At 38.0% G+C, this 23,587-nt stretch overlaps 1 protein-coding gene across 1 annotated transcript; it reads left to right on the top strand.

Annotated features, from left to right (window-relative positions):
* The first annotated feature begins 826 nt into the window (after positions 1–826).
* Positions 827–23,281, top strand: LOC141289253 (uncharacterized). The gene is made up of 4 exons (XM_073821348.1): positions 827–1,250; positions 7,753–8,064; positions 15,587–15,904; positions 17,598–23,281. The coding sequence occupies exons 1-4, from the start codon at positions 929–931 to the stop codon at positions 18,035–18,037; spliced, it is 1,392 nt and encodes a 463-aa protein (XP_073677449.1). The 5' UTR covers positions 827–928; the 3' UTR covers positions 18,038–23,281.
* Positions 23,282–23,587: the final 306 nt, after the last annotated feature.

Here is a 23,587-nt window from a genome sequence, read left to right on the forward strand (position 1 = left end):
TCCAGGTTCAGCATATTAGAATGATTTCTGAAGGATCGTGTGACACTAAAGACTGCAGTAATGATGATAAAAATTCAGCTTTGGTCACAGGAATAAATTAGATATTAATACATGGTAATAATATTTCACAATGTTACATATTACACCACAGCCTTGATCATCAGACACTTACAAAACATTTAAATCCTTAATGATCCCAAACTTTTGAACGAGACTGTATGTATGTATATACATATAGGCTTATAGGCCACACATACATACACACACCCTGGGAGCTCAATTTCAACGCGCCACACAACATGCCTTTGCATCAGTAATCTACCATGAATCTCGCCCCGCCTTCCTCTTAGATAATGCAGGCAGCGCCTGTTTTACCGTAGTTCACATAGTGCAGCGCACGCTAAACGTGTTGTGGGAATCAATATGCAATACAATCTAAATACTATGCTTGATAAAAGTCGTGCGTAACTGGATATAACTGGCAGTGACTGAATGGATGTAATCTACTAAAAAGTTTAAATGAATCGAGTGATAATGCGCGCTGCTCACCTACAAAACGTAGGACAGAAAAACCTGCAAACGGCTCAAAACTTATATTAAAGGTTAAAACGGCGTTTTACTCTGTCGCGCTTCCTACAACTCGTTTCTAGGTTATGTGCGCCAGACGTTTTCATATTTGGGGCAAAATGGCGTAGTGGTTGTCTGAGAGATGTGCTCGTGGACTATTTGGACTCCCAATGCGACTTTACAAAGTGGATTACGGTACAGCATACTAAGGGGTGTATACATCCACGATGTGTTTCGCGAGAAAGGGGTAACTGTTCATTTCTAGGCAGTTGTTCTGGGGGGACTTCTGTATATTTAACACTATTTTGGGAGGTGGGAAGAGGAAGAATGAAAGAGGTCTTCCTACAGAGCGGTTGTAAACATGAACGGTGCCCTGTACATTTCGTTTTTCCAAGGTCAGCTGGAGTCCGCACTGGAGCAGGTAGTGCAGCTCGCCGTTCAGGAAATCACCAAGACTGTTGGGGCCACTTTGAATTCAATGCTATTGGAAACGGCCACCAAAGAGCAAGAAAATCAGCGTTTGAGGGCGACCCTTCAGTCTCGTGGAGGGAACGGGAAAAGAAATGCGTCTAAGGGGAAAACAGGCACGAGCGATGAAACAAAGCAACACACCCCCAGTCAGAGCCTTGAATGTGGCGTTCAGTCTGAAACGCTCAGGCGTGAACAGAAAGCGAGAGCAGTTGGTAAGGCTAAACTGTGTTTTTATGGAATGGAAATGCATAAAACATGCTGGCTATCGCGCGTAATAATCCGTATTATTTCAACACTCGCGTTTGCAATGCAAATCTGACTCGATGGTTTGGTGCGCAGTGGCGAGGTTTATAAAACAAGGGTAAACACCATTTTGAACGGAAGGAGGAAGTCATAATAAACTTGGTCTGCTTTTGCACCCATGCATTTCAATTCCCTAATTTCAGAAACGTGGCACCAATGACCCTGCAGTTAAACCCATGCCCTAATGCGGGAAATCCAGCTTTTGAAACGTGGTTGATGGTTCTATGTGGTCTAAGTTGGCCATTAGCTGGTTGATTAGTTGGTAAAACCAGCATGACCAACTTTCTTGCTGGTCCAAGATGGTCTACTGGTTAGTAGTTTTCCATTGATGCATGGCTTGTTAGGATAGGACAATATTTGGCTGAGATACAACTATTTTAAAAAATGGAATCTTAGGGTGCAACATAAAAAAAATCTAAATATTGAGAAAATCACCTTTAAAGTTGTCCAAATGAAGTTCTTAGCAATGCATATTACTAATCAAAAATTAAGACTTAAAAAATATATATATATACAGTAGGAGATTTACCAAATATCTTCATGGAGCATAATCTTTACTTAATATCCAATTGATTTTTGAGCTAAAAAATAAAATTGACCATTTTGACCCATACAATGTATTTTTGTCTGTTGCTACAAATATACCCATGCAACTTAAGACTGGTTTTGGGGTCCAGGGTCACATATTAGACTAACTAGAAAACAACTGGAATATGCTGAATTTTAGTCTTGTTTGATTTTTATGTCTAGCTTATTGGTTTCTTCAGTTCAGATAGTATTTAAGATAAACTGGTCCACAGTACTTTAGTCGTAATCTGTAGGAAGTGTGCAAGTCTGCATAATTTCTAATGGGAGACTGCACAGAAGCAACGCATTGTTTTAGACCGAATGTTTTGTCTTTTGTGTGATTGCAGGAAGTTTTTGATGTCTGGTCTTTGTAATGAATATTACTCAGCAGTTTTCAGGCCTGTGTGGGCATGTATACATGGACCTTTTAATGTCTGGAGTGTGGCTGACTTGTTATGACTGCTGCCAGTGGCTGGTTTGGGTGATGACGCTTCTGTCGTTTAGCTGCTCCTTAGCGCTGCTTTTCATACTGCGGTGACGGTAGCCATGGGGAGGGTGCCTTTGCCTTGCATTTTGGCCAATGGAGGTGGTTCGAGAAAGCCACACCTACCAGACCCTGCAGAGGGTATCCATGGTTGGGCTTTGAAGAGTCTCCATAGTACATAAGCAGAGACTGCAGCCAAATCACAAGGGAGCCCAATTGATCCACTTTGATGTCATAGCTTGGCATGTCAATGAGTTTTTTTTTAGAAATGCACCATTTAATTTGTTTGCTATAGATGCAGCGCTAGAATTAAATACTAGTCACGCAATGAGATTTCAATTCAAGTCATCTTGACAGTGACGTATGCTTTAGGGTTGTTTCTGAAAAGGCAAATCTTGAATGTTTTCATTTGCAGCTTTCTAAAAGTCAACATCAGGGCTTAATGGTAAGGATGGCCCATTGGGGCCATTGTAAGAGGCTTTCAGCAGACAGTCTAGACTAGACTAGTTTTGGAGCTTTTGTGTTGAAAAATCCAAACCAGTGAGTACTGTTTTGCATTGTATGCCATAATTATTCCTCAAATACAATAAATGGAGTTACGTTATAGATTTATGTACATACACTACCAGTCAAATGTTTTTGAACAGTAAGATTTTTGATGTTTTTTTAAAGCACACCAAGCCTGCATTAACTTGATCCAAAGTACAGCAAAAACTGTAAAAATCTGAAATATTTGTATGTTTTAAAATAACAGTTTTCTATTTGAATATTTTAAAATGTGATTTCAAAGCTGAATTTTTTAGCATCATTACTCCAGTCACATGATCTGTCAGAAATCATTCCAATATTCTGATTTGCTGCTCAAAAAATATGTATTACTATTAGTATATGTTGAAAACAGCTGAGTAGATGTTTTTCAGGTTTCTTTGATGAATAGAAAGTTCAGAAGAACTGCATTTATCTGAAATAGAAATCTTTTGCAACATTATAATCATCTTTATCATCATTGATCAATTTAAAGCATCCTTGCTAAATAAAAACAAAATACTGACTCCAAGCTTTTGAATGGTATAGTGTGTAATGTCACAAAAGCTTTTTATTTCAGATAAATGCTGGTCTTTGGATCTTTCTATTCATTGAAGAATTTAAAAAAATGTACTCAACTGTTTCAAATGTTGATGATGATGATAATAATAATAATAAACATGTTTCTTGAATTGGTAAAGAATATTTCACAATATTACTGTGTTTTTTTTTTTTTTTGCTGTACTTTGGATCAAATAAATCCAGGCTTGGTGAGCAGAAGAGACGTCTTTAAAAACATTTAAAAACTTTAGACTTGAAGAGAGAAACTGTAAAAAGTCTGATATTTAATGAAAGTAGTATTTCAGGCAAATATAAAAAAAAAAATATTTCAATAGAATTTTAGATTTGTGTGAAACTTGTAACCTTCTGTGGGCATATTTTTGTAGTTAGGCCAGTGAAAATGTTTTTGAAAACCTTATTGTTGAGCCCTGAGAATGAAATCAGGATTGATTTTCTAATGCATTTTTTTTAAATCCTTGTGAATTATTCATTAGTGCACATTATTCCAAAGAAATAAAAGCTTTTGAAATGACTTTCCATTTTGATCAATGTCACACAGCCCTCTTACTTTCCAGCCAGGGACCACTTTGCATGATCCATTCAATTGCTGCAGGATAATGTCATGCCCTGTATTTCTTTTTCGTTACTATCCTGTTTCATTCTGGAGAGCATCGAATTACAGAAGTAAAATGGGTCGTGCATAGCATTAAATGTTGTCTAAAAGGTGTTGCACGATTTCATCATAGGTGTGAGCCAGGGTGGCACATTGCAGGGTTTGGGTGACGGGGGCAATTTGCAAAAATAAAGTATTATTAGATGACATTAGTTTGACATTGACATCTAGTGCATTTAATAGGGATGTAAGGATGTTAAAATCTCATGACACAATAATATCTTGATATGAAATCCCCCATACAATATTTATTCCGATATTTAAGTAGAAAAAAGACAGATTAAGAAATGTTCATTTTAAAGTTACATTTTTCTATCTAATGCACTTCTAATGCAGTTCAAAATTAAAAGCTCCAACCCATGTTCTTTACTAAGAAAAATTACTTCAGAATAAAGTCAGTGAATTGACTTGTACCTAAACTTAACACTGAAGTTTTAGGAAGCTAAACAAATTACAATATAATAATAATAATAATAATAATAATAATAACAACAGGAAGACTTTCGTTTCATTATGTGACCACGATATTGATAATACTGTTACATCCGTAGCATTTAATAGTTTAATGATCAAAAATCAATTCAATTCAATGGATCAGTTCAGATCAATGGGATTTTTGGAAGTATTTGCATTATCCTTTTCTAGCATCACTAGGTTTATTTTTATTTTCATGTTTTTTTTTTTGTTGACTTTCTATGTTGGATCTGCCTTGTGCTGCAATTTTAAAAGATTTTAGACCATTTTTAGATTGATAAAAGAACTGAAAACATATTTTTGCTGCTTGAATCTATACGGTGAGGAAAAAAATTGATTTGATCCTCTGCTCATTTTGTACGTTTGCTTACTGACAAAGAAATGATCAGTCTATCATTTTAATGGAAGGTTTATTTTTAACAGTGAGAGACAGAAGAACAACAACAAAAATCCAGAAAAAGGCATTTCAAAAAAGTTATAAATTGATTTGCATTTTAATGATGAAATAATTTTTTGACCCCATCGCAAAACATGACTTAGTACTTGGTGGCAAAACCCTTGTTGGCAATCACAGAGGTCAGACGTTTCTTGTAGTTGGCCACCAGGTTTGTGCACACCTTAGGAGGGATTTTGTCCCACTCCTCTTTGCAGAACCTCTCCAGGTCATTAAGATTTTGAAACTGACATTTGGCAACTCGAACCTTCAGCTCCCTCCACAGATTTTTCAATGGGATTAAGGTCTGGAGACTGGCTAGGCCACTACAGGACCTCAATGAGCTTCTTCTTGAGACACTCATTTGCTGCCTTGGCCGTGTGTTTTGGGTCACTGTCTTGCCGGAATACCCATCCACGACCCATTTTCAATGCCTTGGCTAAGTTCTCGCCCAAGATTTGACAGTACATGGCCCCGTCCATAGTCCCTGTGATGCGGTGCAGTTGTCCTGTCCCCTTAGCAGAAAAACAGCCCCAAATCATGTTTCCACCTCCATGTTTGACAGTAGGGATGGTGTTCTTAAGGTCATAGACAGCATTCCTCCTCCTCAAAACACGTCGAGTTAAGTTGATGCCGAAGAGCTTAATTTTGGTCTCATCTTTCACCCAGTTCTCCTCTGAATCATTCAGATGCTCATTGGCAAACTTCAGACGGGCCTGTACATGTGCCTTTTTTTGAGTAGGGGGACCTTGCGGGCGCTGCAGGATTTCAGTCCACTTCACGGCGTAGTATGTTACCAATTGTTTTCTTGGTGACTATGGTCCCAGCTGCCTTGAGATCATTGACAATATCCTCCTGTGTAGTTCTGGGCTGATTCCTCACCGTATTCATGATCATTGAAACTCCATGAAATGAGATCTTGCATGGAACCCCAGACTGAGGGAGATGGACAGTTATTTTGTGTTTCTTCCATTTGCAAATAATTGCACCAACTGTTGTCAACTTCTCAACAAGCTGTTGGCGATGGTCTTGTAGCCCATTCCATTCTTGTGTAGGTCTACAATCTTTTCCCTGACATCCTTGAACAGCTCTTTGGTCTTGGCTAATGGTGGAGAGCTTGGAATCTGATTTTTTTGGAGTTCTCTGGACAGGTGTCTTTTATACAGGTAACAAGCTGAGATTAGGAGCGCTTCCTTTAAGAGAGTGCACCTAATCTCAGCTCTTTACATGTATAAAAGAGACCTGGGAGCCAGAAATCGTGCTGATTGATATTGGATCAAATACTTATTTGTGACCCTGGACCACAAAACCAGTCTTATGTCGCTGGGGTATATTTGTAGCAATAGCCAAAAATAAATTGTATGGGTCAAAATTATTGATTTTTCTTTTATGTCAAAAATCATTAGGATATTAAGTAAAGATCATGTTCCATGAGGATTTTTTGTAAAATTCCTACTGTAAACATATCAAAATGCAATTTTTGATTAGTAATATGCATTGTTAAGAACTTAATTTGGACAACTTTAAAGGTGATTTTCTCAGTATTTTTGATTTTTTTTGCACCCTCAGATTCCAGATTTTCAAATAGATGTATCTCGGCCAAATATTGTCCTATCCTAACAAACCATACATCAATAGAAAGCTTATTTATTGAGCTTTCATATGATGTATATATCTCAGTTTTGTAAAATTTTACCATATGACTGGTTTTGTGGTCCATGGTCACATTTCACTCACTAAAATGCAAATCAATATATAACTTTTTTTAAATGCATTTTTCAGGATTTTTTTTTTTTTGACTGATCATTTCTTTCTCAGTGGGCAAACGTACAAAATTAGCAGGGGATCAAATAATTTTCTTCCTCACTGTATATATAGTAGATATTTATTTTAATAAAACTTTAGTAGGGAACTTGACCACTTTGACCTCTGTTAATATATAATATTTTTGGCAATAAGATGTTAATATTGTTCATATTTTTTTTAGTTTGCTTTGACAGTGAAGCATTTGATGTCTTTTAGATGTGGCTTTTCAGTTGTCTGATCAAAATGGGCTCTTGTACTGTCAGGGAGGAATGGAGAGGACTGCATGCTGTGCATTTTAAAGGCCTTATTTCTGCAGGGAGGTGCATTTGATACAAGTTACAAGATAATGTCCAAATCCAAATTCAGACCTGCAGCACTTCCTTCTGATTTGAATACAAGCCACCGATACCCTGTGTGTAGAGATTACCAACGATTTCTCCTGTGTCGTAAAATGCAGATTTAATTGGTATGCTTCCTAATGTGACCATTATAAATGTGTAAATATAATATGGTAGTATGTACATATTATTGCAGATCAGGTTTAAAATACACCACTGAATTTATACAGTTCATCTACTCCATTTCTCCATCAACAGAAACGCATTCGTAGTTTTGTTTTAGATTGCCTTCAAATTCTGACATAGCATAATTGAGCCTTTGAATGTGAACTTTTACTCGCTGAAAGTAGGGAGTGAAGCAAATTGGTGTGATTCTCATAAATGTCAGCCAGCGGCCTTATTTCTGCCATTCACTGCAGCGTGTGGATGGTGCAGAGAGCGATTAGAGAACCTACAGGCAATAACTACCTGTTTGTGTCATGACAACCTTATGGATGGATTTTTCTGAGTAAATATATCATCATGTCCCTCATTTTGTCTCCATTTTCAGGTCAGTTAAAATCTGTTATGGAACACGTGCTAGAATTCGCAGTTTGCGAGCTGACCAAAATCGTGGAAGACAGCTTTGACGACCTGCTCTCAGAGTTCACCAAGAAGGAGCGGGAAAACCAGATATTGAAAGACCAGTTACGGGACAAGAACACAGTGGAGGACAATGATGGGGTTGCTGTGGAAACAGAGGACCGCGAAAATGACTCTGCCTCTCCTAGCAGTTCCAAAACGGATAAGCAAGAGTCAAAAGACCTGCAGAAACGATCACCCAAAAAAGAGTGGGAAAAGGAGCAGACTGAAACCACAAATGGTACAGTGTTTTATTATCTATATTAGTTAGTATTAAGAATGTACGTGGGTCAAAGATATTAAAGGATAGCAATTGCCAAAATGCAGCCTGGGCTGTTTTTTTTTTTACTGTAATCCAGACAACCTTATATCTAAAAGCATAATTACGACGAACGAGCCGTTTTTGAGATTGACCGTGATTTCGTTTTGTGGTCAATGGCCGGTGAATGAGAGTAGTTTACATTAAAACAATTACATTCAATTTCCGTAGTAGGCTGTTAGACTACATTAGAGTTGCATAAAAGTATTCAGTATTTTATATAAAAAAAAAAAACTTTTTTTTTTTATTTCATTTGTATCTTTTTTTTTTCTGTTGTATTGCCATCTTTAAATTAATCACTAATATAAAGTTTTGGACCCAGTCATAATTGTGTTAAATAATCGTGATTACAATATTGACCAAAATAATCGTGATTATGATTTTTGCCGTAATTGAGCAGCTCTACATTAAACGTAAGTAAAGTGTCTACTTTTAAGGTTTCAAATAAAGTTTTTGGAGAATACGATTTTGGTTGAAGTAATGTTACATTGTCATTCAGTGTAACACAATATTTATGTAAAAATTCAAACAACTTGCTTATTCTGATTTGTACACATTAAAATATCAAAGAATAAGGGAGCATATTAATTTTTTTGAGTTACAAATTTTTACTGACAGATGGGCAAAACCTAGGATCATGGCAAATTTTAAAAATGTAAAATTACAACTAATTAGTAATTGGAGTGCAAGTAATTTGTCTTTTAATATGTCATAAATTGATTTTTGTTGTAAATATGCCTGACAAGACTGTTACACTGAATGACATTTTAGTGGGTGTCTTCTGTAAATTAGAGAAAATTGTATGATATTTATTTTGTGCTCAGAAAAACTAAAACAAAATTGCTATTAAATTAAACAGAAAACGTAAAAGAAAATATGGAAAAACAACAACAATTTAAAGCAGTATTGCACATTGTTTTTATGCTTAAAACATTTTTCGTCTTTGACCCATGATGCTTTGAAGAATCTCTTATGCATTCTGCATTTATTTGATCAAAAATACAGTAAAACAGTAAAATTGTGAAATATTAAATGGTTGTGTTAAGTTGGGATAGAAGCACTTATTTTTGTGTGAAAAATGTACACTTTATGAATTGTGCCCACTAAGGCCGTTTTCACACTTGGCGTCTTTTTTTTTTTAACTGCCAGCGTCTGTTTTACATTATAACCTATGGAGTAAACCGTCTTTTCAAAAAAAGCCCTGAGCGCTTTTTTTAAACGCCCCCGCTGGCGTCTTTTTCTGCAGCTCAGAGCGTCTTTTTAAGTTGAAAAAAGTTGAACTTTTCTGAAGAAAACGCCCTACGTCAAGCGCTTTTTTGACAGGTGACCAATGACAAGTGAGTAGCTAGACCTTTGTTTCCATAACAACAAGAAAAAATGGGAAAGGTACGATGGCCGAGAGAGCTCAACGCGCTGCAACTTAAACACATGCAAGCAGAAAAAAACGACAACACAATAAGAAAACATATTCATCAGTTTGACAACACAGGCGCTGCAAATCCTCGCAACACAAATACGGAAACGCACTGTAAATTCTCACAACATAACCAAACTCAGAAACGCGCTGCCAACACACGAACGCATTGCAAATTCTCACAACACAACCAAACTCAGAAACGCGCTGCCAACACACGAACGCATTGCAAATTCTCACAACACAACCAAACTCAGAAACGCGCTGCCAACACACGAACGCATTGCAAATTCTCACAACACAACCAAACTCAGAAACGCGCTGCCAACACACGAACGCACTGCAAATTCTCACAACACAACCAAACTCAGAAATGCGCTGCCAACACACGAACGCACTGCAAATTCTCACAACACAACCAAACTCAGAAACGCGCTGCCAACACACGAACGCACTGCAAATTCTCACAACACAACCAAACTCAGAAACGCGCTGCCAACACACGAACGCACTGCAAATTCTCACAACACAACCAAACTCAGAAACGCGCTGCCAACACACGAACGCACTGCAAATTCTCACAACACAACCAAACTCAGAAACGCGCTGCCAACACACGAACGCATTGCAAATTCTCACAACACAACCAAACTCAGAAACGCGCTGCCAACACACGAACGCACTGCAAATTCTCACAACACAACCAAACTCAGAAACGCGCTGCCAACACACGAACGCACTGCAAATTCTCACAACACAACCAAACTCAGAAATGCGCTGCCAACACACAAACGCACTGCAAATTCTCACAACACAACCAAACTCAGAAATGCGCTGCCAACACACGAACGCATTGCAAATTCTCACAACACAACCAAACTCAGAAACGCGCTGCCAACACACGAACGCATTGCAAATTCTCACAACACAACCAAACTCAGAAATGCGCTACCAACACACGAACGCATTGCAAATTCTCACAACACAACCAAACTCAGAAACGCGCTGCCAACACACGAACGCATTGCAAATTCTCACAACACAACCAAACTCAGAAACGCGCTGCCAACACACGAACGCATTGCAAATTCTCACAACACAACCAAACTCAGAAACGCGCTGCCAACACACGAACGCATTGCAAATTCTCACAACACAACCAAACTCAGAAACGCGCTGCCAACACACGAACGCACTGCAAATTCTCACAACACAACCAAACTCAGAAATGCGCTGCCAACACGCGTTTCCTTATTTGTGTTTGCGAGGATTTGCAGCGCCTGTGTTGTCAAACTGATGATGTTTTCTTAATGTGTTGCCGTTTTTTTTCTGTTTGCATGTTTTCTTAAGTTGCAGCGTGTTGAGCTCTCTCGGCCACCGTAGAAAGGTGCCGTTATAGACTTTCGTTTTATTGTTGTGAACCGGATTTGCCTCCCGTTAACTTCAAAAACCAGCGTGCAGCACCGATAGCCTCTTGAGCCGCATATCGACATGTACAGTAGCGCCGTTGCGCTTCGGGCGTCCGTTTTTCGAGTCCTGGCTCGCAGACCTTTCCTGATCCCGTCCCTTGCTCTCTCTCCCACTATGGGGCAGCCGTGGCCTAATGGTTAGAGAGTCGGACTTGTAACCTAAAGGTTGCAGGTTCGAATCTCAGGTCCGGCAGGGATTGTAGGTGGGGGGAGTGAATCACCAGCGCTCTTTCCACCCTCAATACCACGACTGAGGTGAGTCCCTTGAGCAAGGCACCGAACCCCCAACTGCTCCCCGGGCGCCGCAGCAATGGCTGCCCACTGCTCCGGGTGTGTGTGTGTGTGTTCACTACTGTGTGTGTGCACTTGGATGGGTTAAATGCAGAGCACAAATTCCAACTATGGGTCACCATACTTGGCCTCATGTCACCTCCTTTCCTTCCTTCCTTTTTCCACTTCACTTTCTGTCTAAATACTGTCCTATCAAATAAAAGGCAAAAATGTCAAAAAAAGAAAAGAGCCAGCTTCCTTTTCTATTGACATTTCTGCACCACACACAGGCTACTGTTGCAGCTGTGGTTATAGCAACAAAAAGATGCCCTCTGCTGCAACGCCTCCAGATTTTTTTGTAACTAAAAAAACGCCCTTTTTCTTGTCAAAAAAGACGCCAAGTGTGAACACGCCCTCATTGTTTATTTGCATGTGCTGTCTGTGTTGTTTTAGAAATCAGTTCACTATAAAAAGGATTATGAAAATTAGATAACTGTGCCAGTCCTATAGAGTGTTTGCAATTACTTCACTGTATGGTCAGTTATCCAGATGCTCAACCGTATTGGCGATACTTGAATGTAAACAGCAGCATGGATTGCAGGGTTAATGCACTACTGAATACGTTGTTCTAAACCACAGAATAAATGTGTGGAAGCTGCTAAATCATAAAGAGAAGGACTTATTAAGCAGGAAAGGGCTTAATAGTTTGACAAACTAAAATTAACAGTAGGGCTGGGTATCGTTCCAAAATTTTCGATACCGATACCCTGAATTCGATACCGGTTCCGAACGATACTTTTTTCGATGCTTTTATTTTAAGAAATATATTTTAACAAGATTACAGAACACATAATCTCAGAGAAACTTTGGTTTTATTTTTTTCAGGATGTTTGTGACACTTTTCACAGCAGAGCTTATCTCTAAGACCAATAAACAAGAGAACAAAAGTACAAAATTGTATTGAAAGTGTAGTTAACACAATATATCAGTGCAAACAGTTTTAATAAAGTCAAAATGAAAATATTTTGGATTTAATCCAAGAGCTTTCTGATCCTCCCATAGATAAATCGTTGAATAAAGTTATTTTTGTTTACTTTGCACACAGAAGTATTCTCGCAGCTTCATATAATTATGATTACTTATATCACATGGACTTATTTTGACTATGTTTTTGGTTCCTTTCTGGGCATTGAAAAATGCATATCCAGTAAATCTATGGGAGGATCAGAAAGCTCTTTTTATCTTCATCTCATTTGTGTTCTGAAGATAAACAAAGGTCTTGTGGGTTTGGAACAACATTAGGGTGAGTAATTAATGACAGAATTTTCATTTTTTGGTGAACTACCCTTTTAAGATCACCTGAAATCACTCAACAGTTCTTCTTCAGAAAAATTATGTCCCAGGGCTCGAAATTAACTTTTTTACTTGGTAGCACTGGTGCTCCCAACTTCAAAAAGTTAGGAGCACCAAAAAAAAATTTAGGAGCACACAATTTCTTTTTTAGTAATGCACCGATATTGATTCTTCATGGTCTATTTTGATTGCCGATGTTTTACAAGCAAATGGGCTGATTCTGAAAGCCTTTTAAATATATTTATTTTATGCCTTAAGCAAGGGACAAGAATGAATGATAATATAAGTACATGAACATTTATTAAGAGTACATTTATTTTCTCTGTTATAGGTACAGCCATTTAAATTAGAGACAACCACTGCATTTTTAAACAATCTACATAAATAAAATATATTATAAATAACAAAAAATAAACGACACAGTTCTTTCTTAGTCGTGTAGACAATAAATGCAGCCATAATCAAAGTAAGCTACCCTTTCAATATTCAAAGTGCAAACAGAGACCGAATCTTTCAAGCATGATACAGAGCTATAGACAGCTACACAACTTATTAAAGCCCACATACTAATAACAGCTTTGATATTTTATGTAGCCTAATTTTCACGCATGGGGGAGTTGCTCTCTAAACGCGGGGTATTAAAATTGCGTTTGAATGCGAGTGCGGGTTTTACTTTTGGTTTCGTTTTAACGATCAAGCGAAACTCGGCGGTGCTGAGCGTGCATTCTACAATATAAGGGCTTACTTTAACAAAACCTTTTGAAAGTGGGAGGACACAAACGGGATTTTGAAAAGCGGGACCCCAGTGAAAATTACGCCCCTACGTGAGTGCAACTCTGCCGCTGAGTTATCATTTGATGTGATTGTATGCCGCGTTGCACAGTAGCCTATATTGAGACTGAGACGCCAGAACTGTATCTGACAGAATGTGTCAGGAGTTTTATCATATTTGACGTGTTCCCAGTCTTGCACTCGATAACCTTTTTACAAATATTGCATCGCATGCTGTTGCCGTCAATATTGGCGTAATGTAGCCATACTTTTGATCGCTTAAACATCGTTTGTGTTAAATTTATGCTATGCTTTAAAGTGTAGTGTACATTACAGCCTCACATTTGACAAGCTCTGGGCGAGTGGGCGTAACCGCCGTAAACTATCGATTTTCAAGGCAGCCTCGCCGCAGCTAGTCGCCAGCATTTGATCGGGGCACGTTAAAGATGCCGCATGTTTTCTAGCTCACTGACGTTGACAAGATTATACCCTTGGGTATTGAAATTTGGTACCGAACGAAAATGATTTTTTCGATACTCGATAGTATCGAGACAATTCGGTCGGTGCTTAAAAAGTATCGAACTCGATACCCAGCCCTAATTAACAGGTGGTAAAGATACATACAACAATATTAATTAAGACATTAGCCTAATATTTCACCTACCTGACCGGGAATTATAAGAACAAACAAATGTTGTCAAGATTCTTGCCCTGGAAATCCTGGTTCAGTTTGGCCAACCACAAACTCCTTTTGTTCCTTAGACAGTTTTTTGCACTCTTCTCCTTGATTTGTTAGTCCAAATTTTTTTCCCGATCCGACCAATTAGTACAGCCCAAAAACATGACAATAATTGACAACTTTCAGTAGCAATAATCAGCGAAAAATGCAAATTTCATTCGGTTTAGTGGCATTCTTTTCATTTAGTGCCACTTATATGGCCGATTGATGGCGTGTCGTGAAAACACTCTATAAGGCTCAATCTTAATTTTCCATAGAAGGCATGTTTGTGCTGAAAAATGACAGCGAGTTAATTTAAATATGTCTGGTGTGAAGCTAATGTTAAAAGCTGATGTAAAATGGTGAGTGTTAAATATAATATGCCCAATGTTCAAACACAGTATTACACCAAAGTTTAAGTTTCCTTATTATTGATGCATTATATTGGCACGCCAAGTTTATTGTTCAACCAGACAGACCAGAAACGAAAGAACTTGATTGTTTCGCCATCTGTTCTTTGGGTTTCATTCAGAATCCTATTTTTAAAGCAGTTATGTAAAAACAAAGCAGACCAGGCCAACAATTCAGCTCACAATAAATGTCTTGTTTTCAGACAGACAGCGCCTGTAATTACTGAACAATAATGGTCGTTTTTCAGTTGTTTAAACATTTTAAAAAATTTTTAACAAGTTGTTGCTTTCAAATGCAAAAATCTATTTACAAAATGTCCTACACTCACTACCAGTCAAGACTTTTTAATGTTTTTTTTAAAGTCTCTTTGATCCAAAATACAGCAAAAAAAAAGAAAAAAAAAATGTTGTTTAAAATAACCGTTTTCTATTTGATTATATTTTAAAATGTAATTTATTCCTGTGATTTCAAAGCTGCATTCTTAGCATGATTACTCCAGTCACATGATCCTTCAGAAATCATTCTAATATGCTGATTTGCTGCTCAAAAACATGTTGAAAACAGCCGTTTACTCGGTTGTTTTAAATATTGATGATGATAATAATAATAATGTTTTTCTTGAACAGCGAATCAGGATATTAGAATGATTTCTGAAGGGTCATGTGACACTGAAGACTGGAGTAATGATCTTAAAATAGAAAACTGTTATTTTAATAGTAAAAATATTTGAAATGTTTACTGTTTTTGCTGTACTTCAAATAAATGCATGCTTGATGAGCAGAAGAGACTTCAACAGTAAAAATCTTCCTGTTCAAAATCTTTTGACTAGTAGTATAGGCATTTAAAAGCAAAGTCTGCATTATTTGCAAATGAATTGCAGCTAAACTCCTCCGGATCTTTGACTGAAAAACCCCAGTGAACTTTGCTTGCTGATTTAGCAGTTTAGTTTGGTGTATAATCCTAATTGGAGTCAATTCAACCTGAAAATCAAGTCTTATTGTTTTCATTTCCATCTATTATGTTGTTATCCCCCAACAGAACCAGACAAGCAAACTGTCATTGCAGTGGCTCAGGACTGGGTGCCCATCCTAGACAAAGTCTTTGGGCAGAAGTGGTGCAGTGACCTCTGGCAGATCAAAGAGGTCACCACCAGTAAAGAGGAATGCACCGGGCTGAGCTCGGGCCCGATGACCGACATGGACAGCCTAATTCGAGAGACACTCATGCCGTCTTGCTTGGCCACTCAGAGGAAGCTGGACCTGGAGGTGGGACAGCCTCCCTGGTTGCAGATTGATGATATGGAGGTGGTTTCTCTGTCCTCTGAGACGCGAGGCATTCCTGTCGTCAGCTCCACAGGTAAGCAGTGTTGTGCTGATGATCTAGTGTGGTCAGTGCTGAGTAGTTGTTCGTGTCTTTCTTTCTTCAGTTGCAAAGAAATTAAGATTTTTGAGGAAAACATTCCAGGATTTTTCTCCATATAGTGGATTTCAATGGGGATCAGTAATTTGAAGGTCCAAATTGCAGTTTCAATGCAGCTTCAAATGGACAACTCCAGCTCAATAAGGCTCTTATCTAGCAAAACGATTGGTCATTTTAAAAAATCAAAATAAAAAATGTATATATTTTAACCACAAATGCTCATTTTGTACTAGCTCGACTTATGTAATCACGCATGTGTGATGTAAGCGGAAGTACCAACCCAGTGTTAACAAAGTGAACGTGCAAAGAAAGTCAAACACCTTTTAACAAAAGGACAACTTTAAAGTTGAAGGAGAAAATGTAATGGATTTTTTTTGGCCTACCCTACATTTAACTAACCACTAGATAAGACATATTTCTCGGCTGGGATTGTGTTAGAGCCCTTTGAAGCTGCAATTTAGACTTTCAACCCATCGATCCCCATTGAAATCCACTATATGAAGAAAAATCCTGGAATGTGTTCCTCAAAAACCTTGATTTGCTTTCAATGGAAGAAACAAAGACATTAAAGGAACACTCCACTTTTTTTGGAAATAGGCTCATTTTCCAACTCCCCCCGAGTTAATAAGTTGAGTTTTACCATTTTGAAATCCATTCAGCCGTTCTCCTGTTCTGGCGATATCACTTTTAGCATAGCTTAGCATAGATCATTGAATCCTATTAGACCAATAGCATCACGTTCAAAAATGACCAACGAGTTTCCATATTTGTTGTATTTAAAACTTGACTCTTCTGTAGTTATATCGTGTACTAAGACCGGTGGAAATGCAAAGCTGCGAGTTTCTAGGCTGATAAGATTAGGAACTACACTCCCATTCCAGCGTAATAGTCAAGGAAGTTTGCTGCCGTAATAAGGCTGAAGCAGGAGCAGTAATATCACGCAGCACATGTGCAAATGCTAAACTAGCTGGGAACTCATTTCTGATAATACTCCGCCTGCTTCGGCCATATTACGGCAGCAAACTTCCTTGACTATTACGCCGGAATGGAAGTGTAGTTCCTAATCTTATCGGCCTAGAAACTCGCAGCTTTGCATTTCCACCGGTCTTAGTACACGATATAACTACAGAAGAGTCAAGTTTTAAATACAACAAATATGGAAACTCGTTGGTCATTTTTGAACGCGATGCTATTGGTCTAATAGGATTCAATGATCTATGCTAAAAGTGATATCGCCAGAACAAGAGAACGTCTGAATGGATTTCAAAACGGTAAAAATCAACTTATTAACTCGGGGGGAGTTGGAGAATGAGCCTATTTCCAAAAAAAGTGGAGTGTTCCTTTAACATTTTGGATGACATGGAGGTAAATAAATGATCAGGATTTTTTTTTTATTCTGGAAGTCTGGAAGTGAACTAATCCTTTAACAGTAAGTTTGTAACAAGTTATATAAAAAGTAATCTAAAAAGTATTCTGAATACATTACCCAAAATGAGTAACATAGATTACATTACTATCTACAGTTTTCATCATGTAATCTGCAATCAGTAACATACTACTACTTTGTAAGTACTCTAGTTATAATTTGAAATTATACCAACATTTCAAGTCACTGTCTTTTTATATACAGGCGACGACTCTCAAATCAGATCCCCATCGATGTTGCAAAGGCTCCTGACACTTCCTTCCCAGCTGCTCGCGGATGACGAAGAGTCCATGGATGCTGTTCCCAGTCAGGAAGTGTCCACGGACCCGGCTGAGTCTCAAGTCGACAAGGATTCAGAGAGTAATCAGACAAATAAGAAAAAGGATGAAGAGGAGGAAGAAGAGGAAGACTACGAAGATGACGACGAGATGACTGAAAGGACGGAGTCCTCGAAACACAAAGGTAGGAGGAAATCCCATGCTTGCAAAGAGTGCGGCAGGAAGTTCAGTCGAGCGCATCTTCTCAGAGCTCACCGACAAACGCATGAGGAGACGCCCAACCGATGCCCGCAATGTGGAAAGAGTTTCTCCCAGGCATCGAGGCTCCAGGCTCACTTACGGACGCACACGGACAAAACAATATGAAATAGAAGAACAATTCGGGTGAATAGGAGGTGAGGTGATTGTTCCAGTGATTGTTGTTTCTCGAAGTGAGTCCGACTTTCAAGTTCATTTCAAGTACTGGTGAAGGAAACGCAAGAAACGTGTTGCCGTGTTTTTTTGCAAGTTTGAAGGTACACCGGGGTAAACGGATTAGTCCTCCGACACAATTTAAGATGTTTTTACCTTCATTCCGTTTCCCTCATTTTAGGGATTATTGGAAGAAACAAAATCCAGTAACAACAAGCTGTGTACGCAGTGTAAATATCAAAGTAGGGCTGTATGGACCATCACAATAAGGATCAAAGAATTTCCTTTTTTCCATTTTCATAATACAAGTTTTCGAAAGATCCTAAAACTATGTAAATATTTTAAACTCATTACATGAAGATGTCATGGAAAAGGAGGTCCCTAGTTGATAGGTCCCTTGCAGCATGCTGGTCTTGTTTCGTTTTACAACCTTTTGAATGTGATCAAACGAACCAGAGACGGTGTAACGCGTCTCCTGCGATCAAATCGACCATTTTTTCAAATGTCCTTACTGACTTCGTACTCAACACGAAATACCTCTTATGTTCAGATGTCATACTGGATTTTTATATAATTAAAGTTTCGACTTAGGTGGCAGATTCTAGATGTTTTCTTTAACCTTTCGCCATGGATCGAGGATGGCTTACAGTTTTCGACTTGAACTCGCACACTTGTCATCGATTGCATGACGTGCACAATCAAGGATATCTTCAAGAGTATGAGGAGATGACAAGTGCATCGAAATGGTTATTGGAAAGAAACTTGAAGTTCCTAACTGTTCACATTTTGTTTCAGTGACTTTAAAAGAGGATCTGACTTTCTTAGTATCCTCAACTAGAGTAGCGTCTTCCTGTACTGTTTGCGTGAAGTGTTCGCATGGCTCTACATCTTGAACTTTGGAGAAAGTTGCTCAGTTGCCGGTTGTGTGATATGGTTTTCCCAGCATCGGTGGCATCTGATCTGAATATGGAGTCTTCCTTACGGAAGTTGTTATCTACTATTTCCAGACAGGCAGATGGATTCTGCACTTACAGTTTTCACCCTATATAAAAGGGATCGCTAACAATAGATTCCCACCTGTTACGCACATTCCCATTCTCGACCCTGAAGTTTTACAATATCTCTGTCAGTAATAACCATGATGGGGAACAAAGTACAAGGTGTTACTGTTTATTCTCAGATCAATACCTCATCAATGGGACCATATCTTTCGGGACTTCTGCAATATCAGGAGTTAAGGTCCTGCTCAAAAAAAAAAAAAAAAATGAAACGTTTACAAATGGAATGGGACCGGCTAGTTGGCCTGCTTATTATTTGATTGTGCATTTAAAAATGTGGCTTATTTAGTTTTATGCTACCTAATATGTCCCTGTAGGAAGGTACCAAGAATTTGCGACCCAAAGATTACAATGAAGGGAAACCATACATACTACTTTTTTTAAACCAATGTGGGCCATTACATTTTACATTATAAACCCTTAGCTTCTTTTCAGATGTGCTGAGTATCTTAACTTCATTAGTAGACTGTAATGAAGTGTATCATCTGTTTAGTGCCTAGATTTAACCGTTCAATAAGATGAACTTATAGATGTTGGTGAGGGTTGAGAGATTAATATGTTGTTTAGCACCCTGCCTTGGTTAAAAACTAACAAACTCTCTCCTTCTTGTGCTTAGTGCTTTTACCAAAACAGTCAGCTCGATATTGTACTAGTTCTCTTTAATCATGTTACTGCTAGTCTGATCTGACTTATGTGTAATTACATATGTTACAACAATTTTGTATGTTTCATCGATTCAGACTGCCAGGAGGAATACCGGAAAGGGATAGTTCACCCAAAAATGAAAACACTGAGGCATTTCTCAAAATGTCTTGCGGGTTTATTCATACAGATTTGAGGGTGAGTAAATTTCTTTGAAGGGATAGATAACATGCACTCTCAAAAATGCTGGGTTAAAAACAACCATTTCTGGGTTATTTGGCAACCCAGTGCTTGGTAAATATTGGACAGAACACATGCTGGGTTATTTTAGCTTTTTGTGGTTTTATACATTAACGCCTTTGCTGGGTTGGTTTTTTTGACACAGCGCTGGGTCAATTAACCTATCGAAGGTTTTTCGGCAACCCAGCACTGGATACATATTGGACAGAACACATGCTGGAGTATTGTGACCCAGTTTGTTAGGTTTTATACATTAACCCATTTGCTGGGTTGTTTTTTTTTTTACATAGTGCTGGGTCAGTTAACCTATCGAAGGTTTTTCGGCAACCCAGCGCTGGATACATATTGGACAGGTCACATGCTAGAGTATTGTGACCCAGCTTGTTAGGTTGTATACATTAACCAATTTGCTGGGTTGGTTTTTTTGACACAGCGCTGGGTCAATTAACCTATCGAAGGTTTTTCGGCAACCCAGCACTGGATACATATTGGACGGATCACATGCTGGAGTATTGTGACCCAGCTTGTTAGGTTTTATACATTAACCAATTTGCTGGGTTCTTTTCTGGCATAGTGCTGGGTCAATTTACCTATCTAAGTTTTTTTTCATCAACCCAGCACTTGGTAAATATTAGACAGAACACGTGCTGGGTTATTTTGACCCAGCTTGTTGGGTTTTATATATTAACCCATTTGCTGGGTTCTTTTTTGACACAGTGTTTGGTAAATTAACCTTTCGAAGGTTTTTCGGCAACCCAGCACTGGGTTAACCTACACTCCAAAAAATGCTGTATTAATAACAACCATTTCTGGGATATTTGGCAACCCAATGCTGGGTAAATATTGGACGGAACACATGCTGGGTTATTTTGACCCAGCTTGTTGGATTTGATACATTTAACCTATTTGCTGGGTTGTTTTCTGACCTGGTGCTGGGTCAGTTAACCTATTAAAGGTTTTTCAGCAACCCAGCTCTGGGTACAGATTGGACAGATCACATGCTGGAGTATTTTGCCCCAGCTTGTTGGGGTGTTATACATTAACCTATTTGCTCAGTTGTTTTTTGACATGGTGATAGGTCAATTAACCTATCAAAGGTTTTTCGCAACCCAGCAGTAACCCAATAAAATGATCCAACAGATTGAACCCCGCATTTCTGGAGTGCAGGAAAAACTACCCAGCACCTGGGTAAAAATTACCCAATTTATAGACCCAACAGGCTGAACCCAGTATTTGGGTTCAAAACAAAATTACCCAGGATTTCTTAGCATCCAGAAAAAATACCCATCACTTGGGGAAGAATGTTAAAAATAATGAATAATAAAATGACCCAACAGGCTGCACCCAGAATTTGGATAAAAAAATAAAAATAATAACCCCACATTTTTTAGTGTCCAGAAAAACTACCTATCAACTGGGTAATAAATAAATAAATAAATAAATGAAATTACCAAAAAAATTAAAATTAACAGGCTGAACCCAGCATTTTTTTTTATCGTCCTGAAAAAAAACTACCCAGCACCAGGGTAAAAATTGAGAAAAAAAAAAAAAAAGAAGACCCAATAAATTCCTGCTGAACCCAGCATTTTTAGCATCCAGAAAAACTACCCAGCACTTGGCTAGAAATGTTAAAAATAACACAATAAAATGATCCAGCAGGCTGAACCCAGCATTGGGTAAAAAGAAAACCCAGCATTTTTAGCTTTTGGTTTAAATAAAAAAGAGTGGCTAATCTTTGCCCATCCTCCAGTTCTTCCAAACTTGTTGAACACAAAAGAAGCTACTTTATTAAATGTTTGTAACCAAAATGTTGCTAGTATTGACCTCCACAGTATTGGAAAAAAACAAAGCAGCAACAGTTTGGTTACCAAAATTCTTCAAAATGTCTTTTGTGTTCAACAGAAGAAAAAATCCATACAGGTTTGGAACAACATGACGGTGAGTACATTATGATACAATTTACATTTTTATTTTTGGGTGAACGATCACTTTCAGCTATTTACAGCTCATTACAGTTGATAAATCCAAACAGACTGAACAGGAACTGGTGATATTAGTGAGAGTGACAATATTGTTTAATTTTGCATTCGACTTAATGCAATGAAATGCCCCATGTACGCCCTATTTATGACCATGAATTATAGAAACTTGGCATGTAAAATCGCTTCAGGCCACAGATATTTATTCAGTTAGTACTGGCGAATGTGTGACGCAGCCTCTTGTAAAAACGACATTGCAACTCTGTGCGGTATGTTTGTTTGTGAGTGCGCATTTGCAGTCACTGTATTTCCTTGAAGTGCATCATGATGATAACGCAGTTGACCGGCATTATTACCCTTTTATTATTTTGTAACCTTTTTTTATGAAGCAAAACGAACTGCAACTTTCTGCCAAACAGTCTGAAACATGAGCTTTGTGACGCAGTCCAACATTCGCCCAGAGAACTGCATTGTTCTAATGAATTACTTGAGCATTTTGGTGTTTTGTTTTTATGTTATGCATGATGACTCCTTTTAGTGGTTTTGTTACTTTTAAGACTCTATTGTTGTGTGTTGAAAACAGTAACAGACCAATTGGATAAACTCTTTTTCCATGGATCATGGTCGGTAGGTTTTGTTTGTTACAGCAGTAGCTCTGAGGAGATTATAGAGTTCAGCATTTGACCAATAAATGCCAAGTATTACTTTTGTATCTTTTTCTGTCCTTTTTGTTTTTTACTCCAGTATATATTTTGCACTGTTTTCCTGTTACTCCATACATCCATACCTCAGTTTTGTTGGTAGTCTGAATGCATTGCTCAGCTCATTACCTCAGGACTCGTTCACATAGTTTTAGCATATTTATGGCGAAAGCAAATACAAGAGCTCTGTTAAATTTAGGTTTACATTCAGTAATGTTTTTGTTGAATTCGGGGGGGGAAAAGTGATAGCGATTTCTATTTAAATTCATGTTGTTAATTTACAGAAAATGCACATTGTGATCCAGGTAATTATGAACCACAGACAAAAAAATAAATCAATACTAAATCATTTCCTTTCAATGTTGCACAAAATCTGGTCAACTCTATAGGGAAGCTGTGTATTATTCTTGTTTTTTAATCTCCTAGGAATGCCTGTTGTTGTAACCAGCATTTAATTTCTACTTCTTTTCCAAAAAAATGATTTGACCTATCACTGAAATGTCTTTTAATGTGACTGGAAGTAGTTGTACATTTGAATTATGGCAATACAATTAAAAAGGTGGAATATTGCATCAATTACATGCTTTGTCATTTTTCATTCTGAGTCATAAATTCTGTCATCCATAAAATCTGCTTACTTCATTTCTACCAGTGAAACAGTAGAGATGTGTGTTTACCTCTTAGATTAATGTTTTTTATTAACCTGGATGCACAGATTTGCAAAAGCAACCAAATTAAATAGCCCTATGTTTTTTTTTTTTTGTTGTTGTTTTTGCTTTCTAAAGTCATCCAGCCAGATGCAACTTGAAAAATCCTTCCTGTTTGATGCTATTGTGATGTTCTAAGCAGTTACAGATGTGTGATGGTTGCAGTTTGATTCGTATC

The sequence above is a fragment of the Garra rufa genome, chromosome 17 (genome assembly GCF_049309525.1).
Source record: "Garra rufa chromosome 17, GarRuf1.0, whole genome shotgun sequence".
Lineage (NCBI taxonomy): Eukaryota > Metazoa > Chordata > Actinopteri > Cypriniformes > Cyprinidae > Garra > Garra rufa.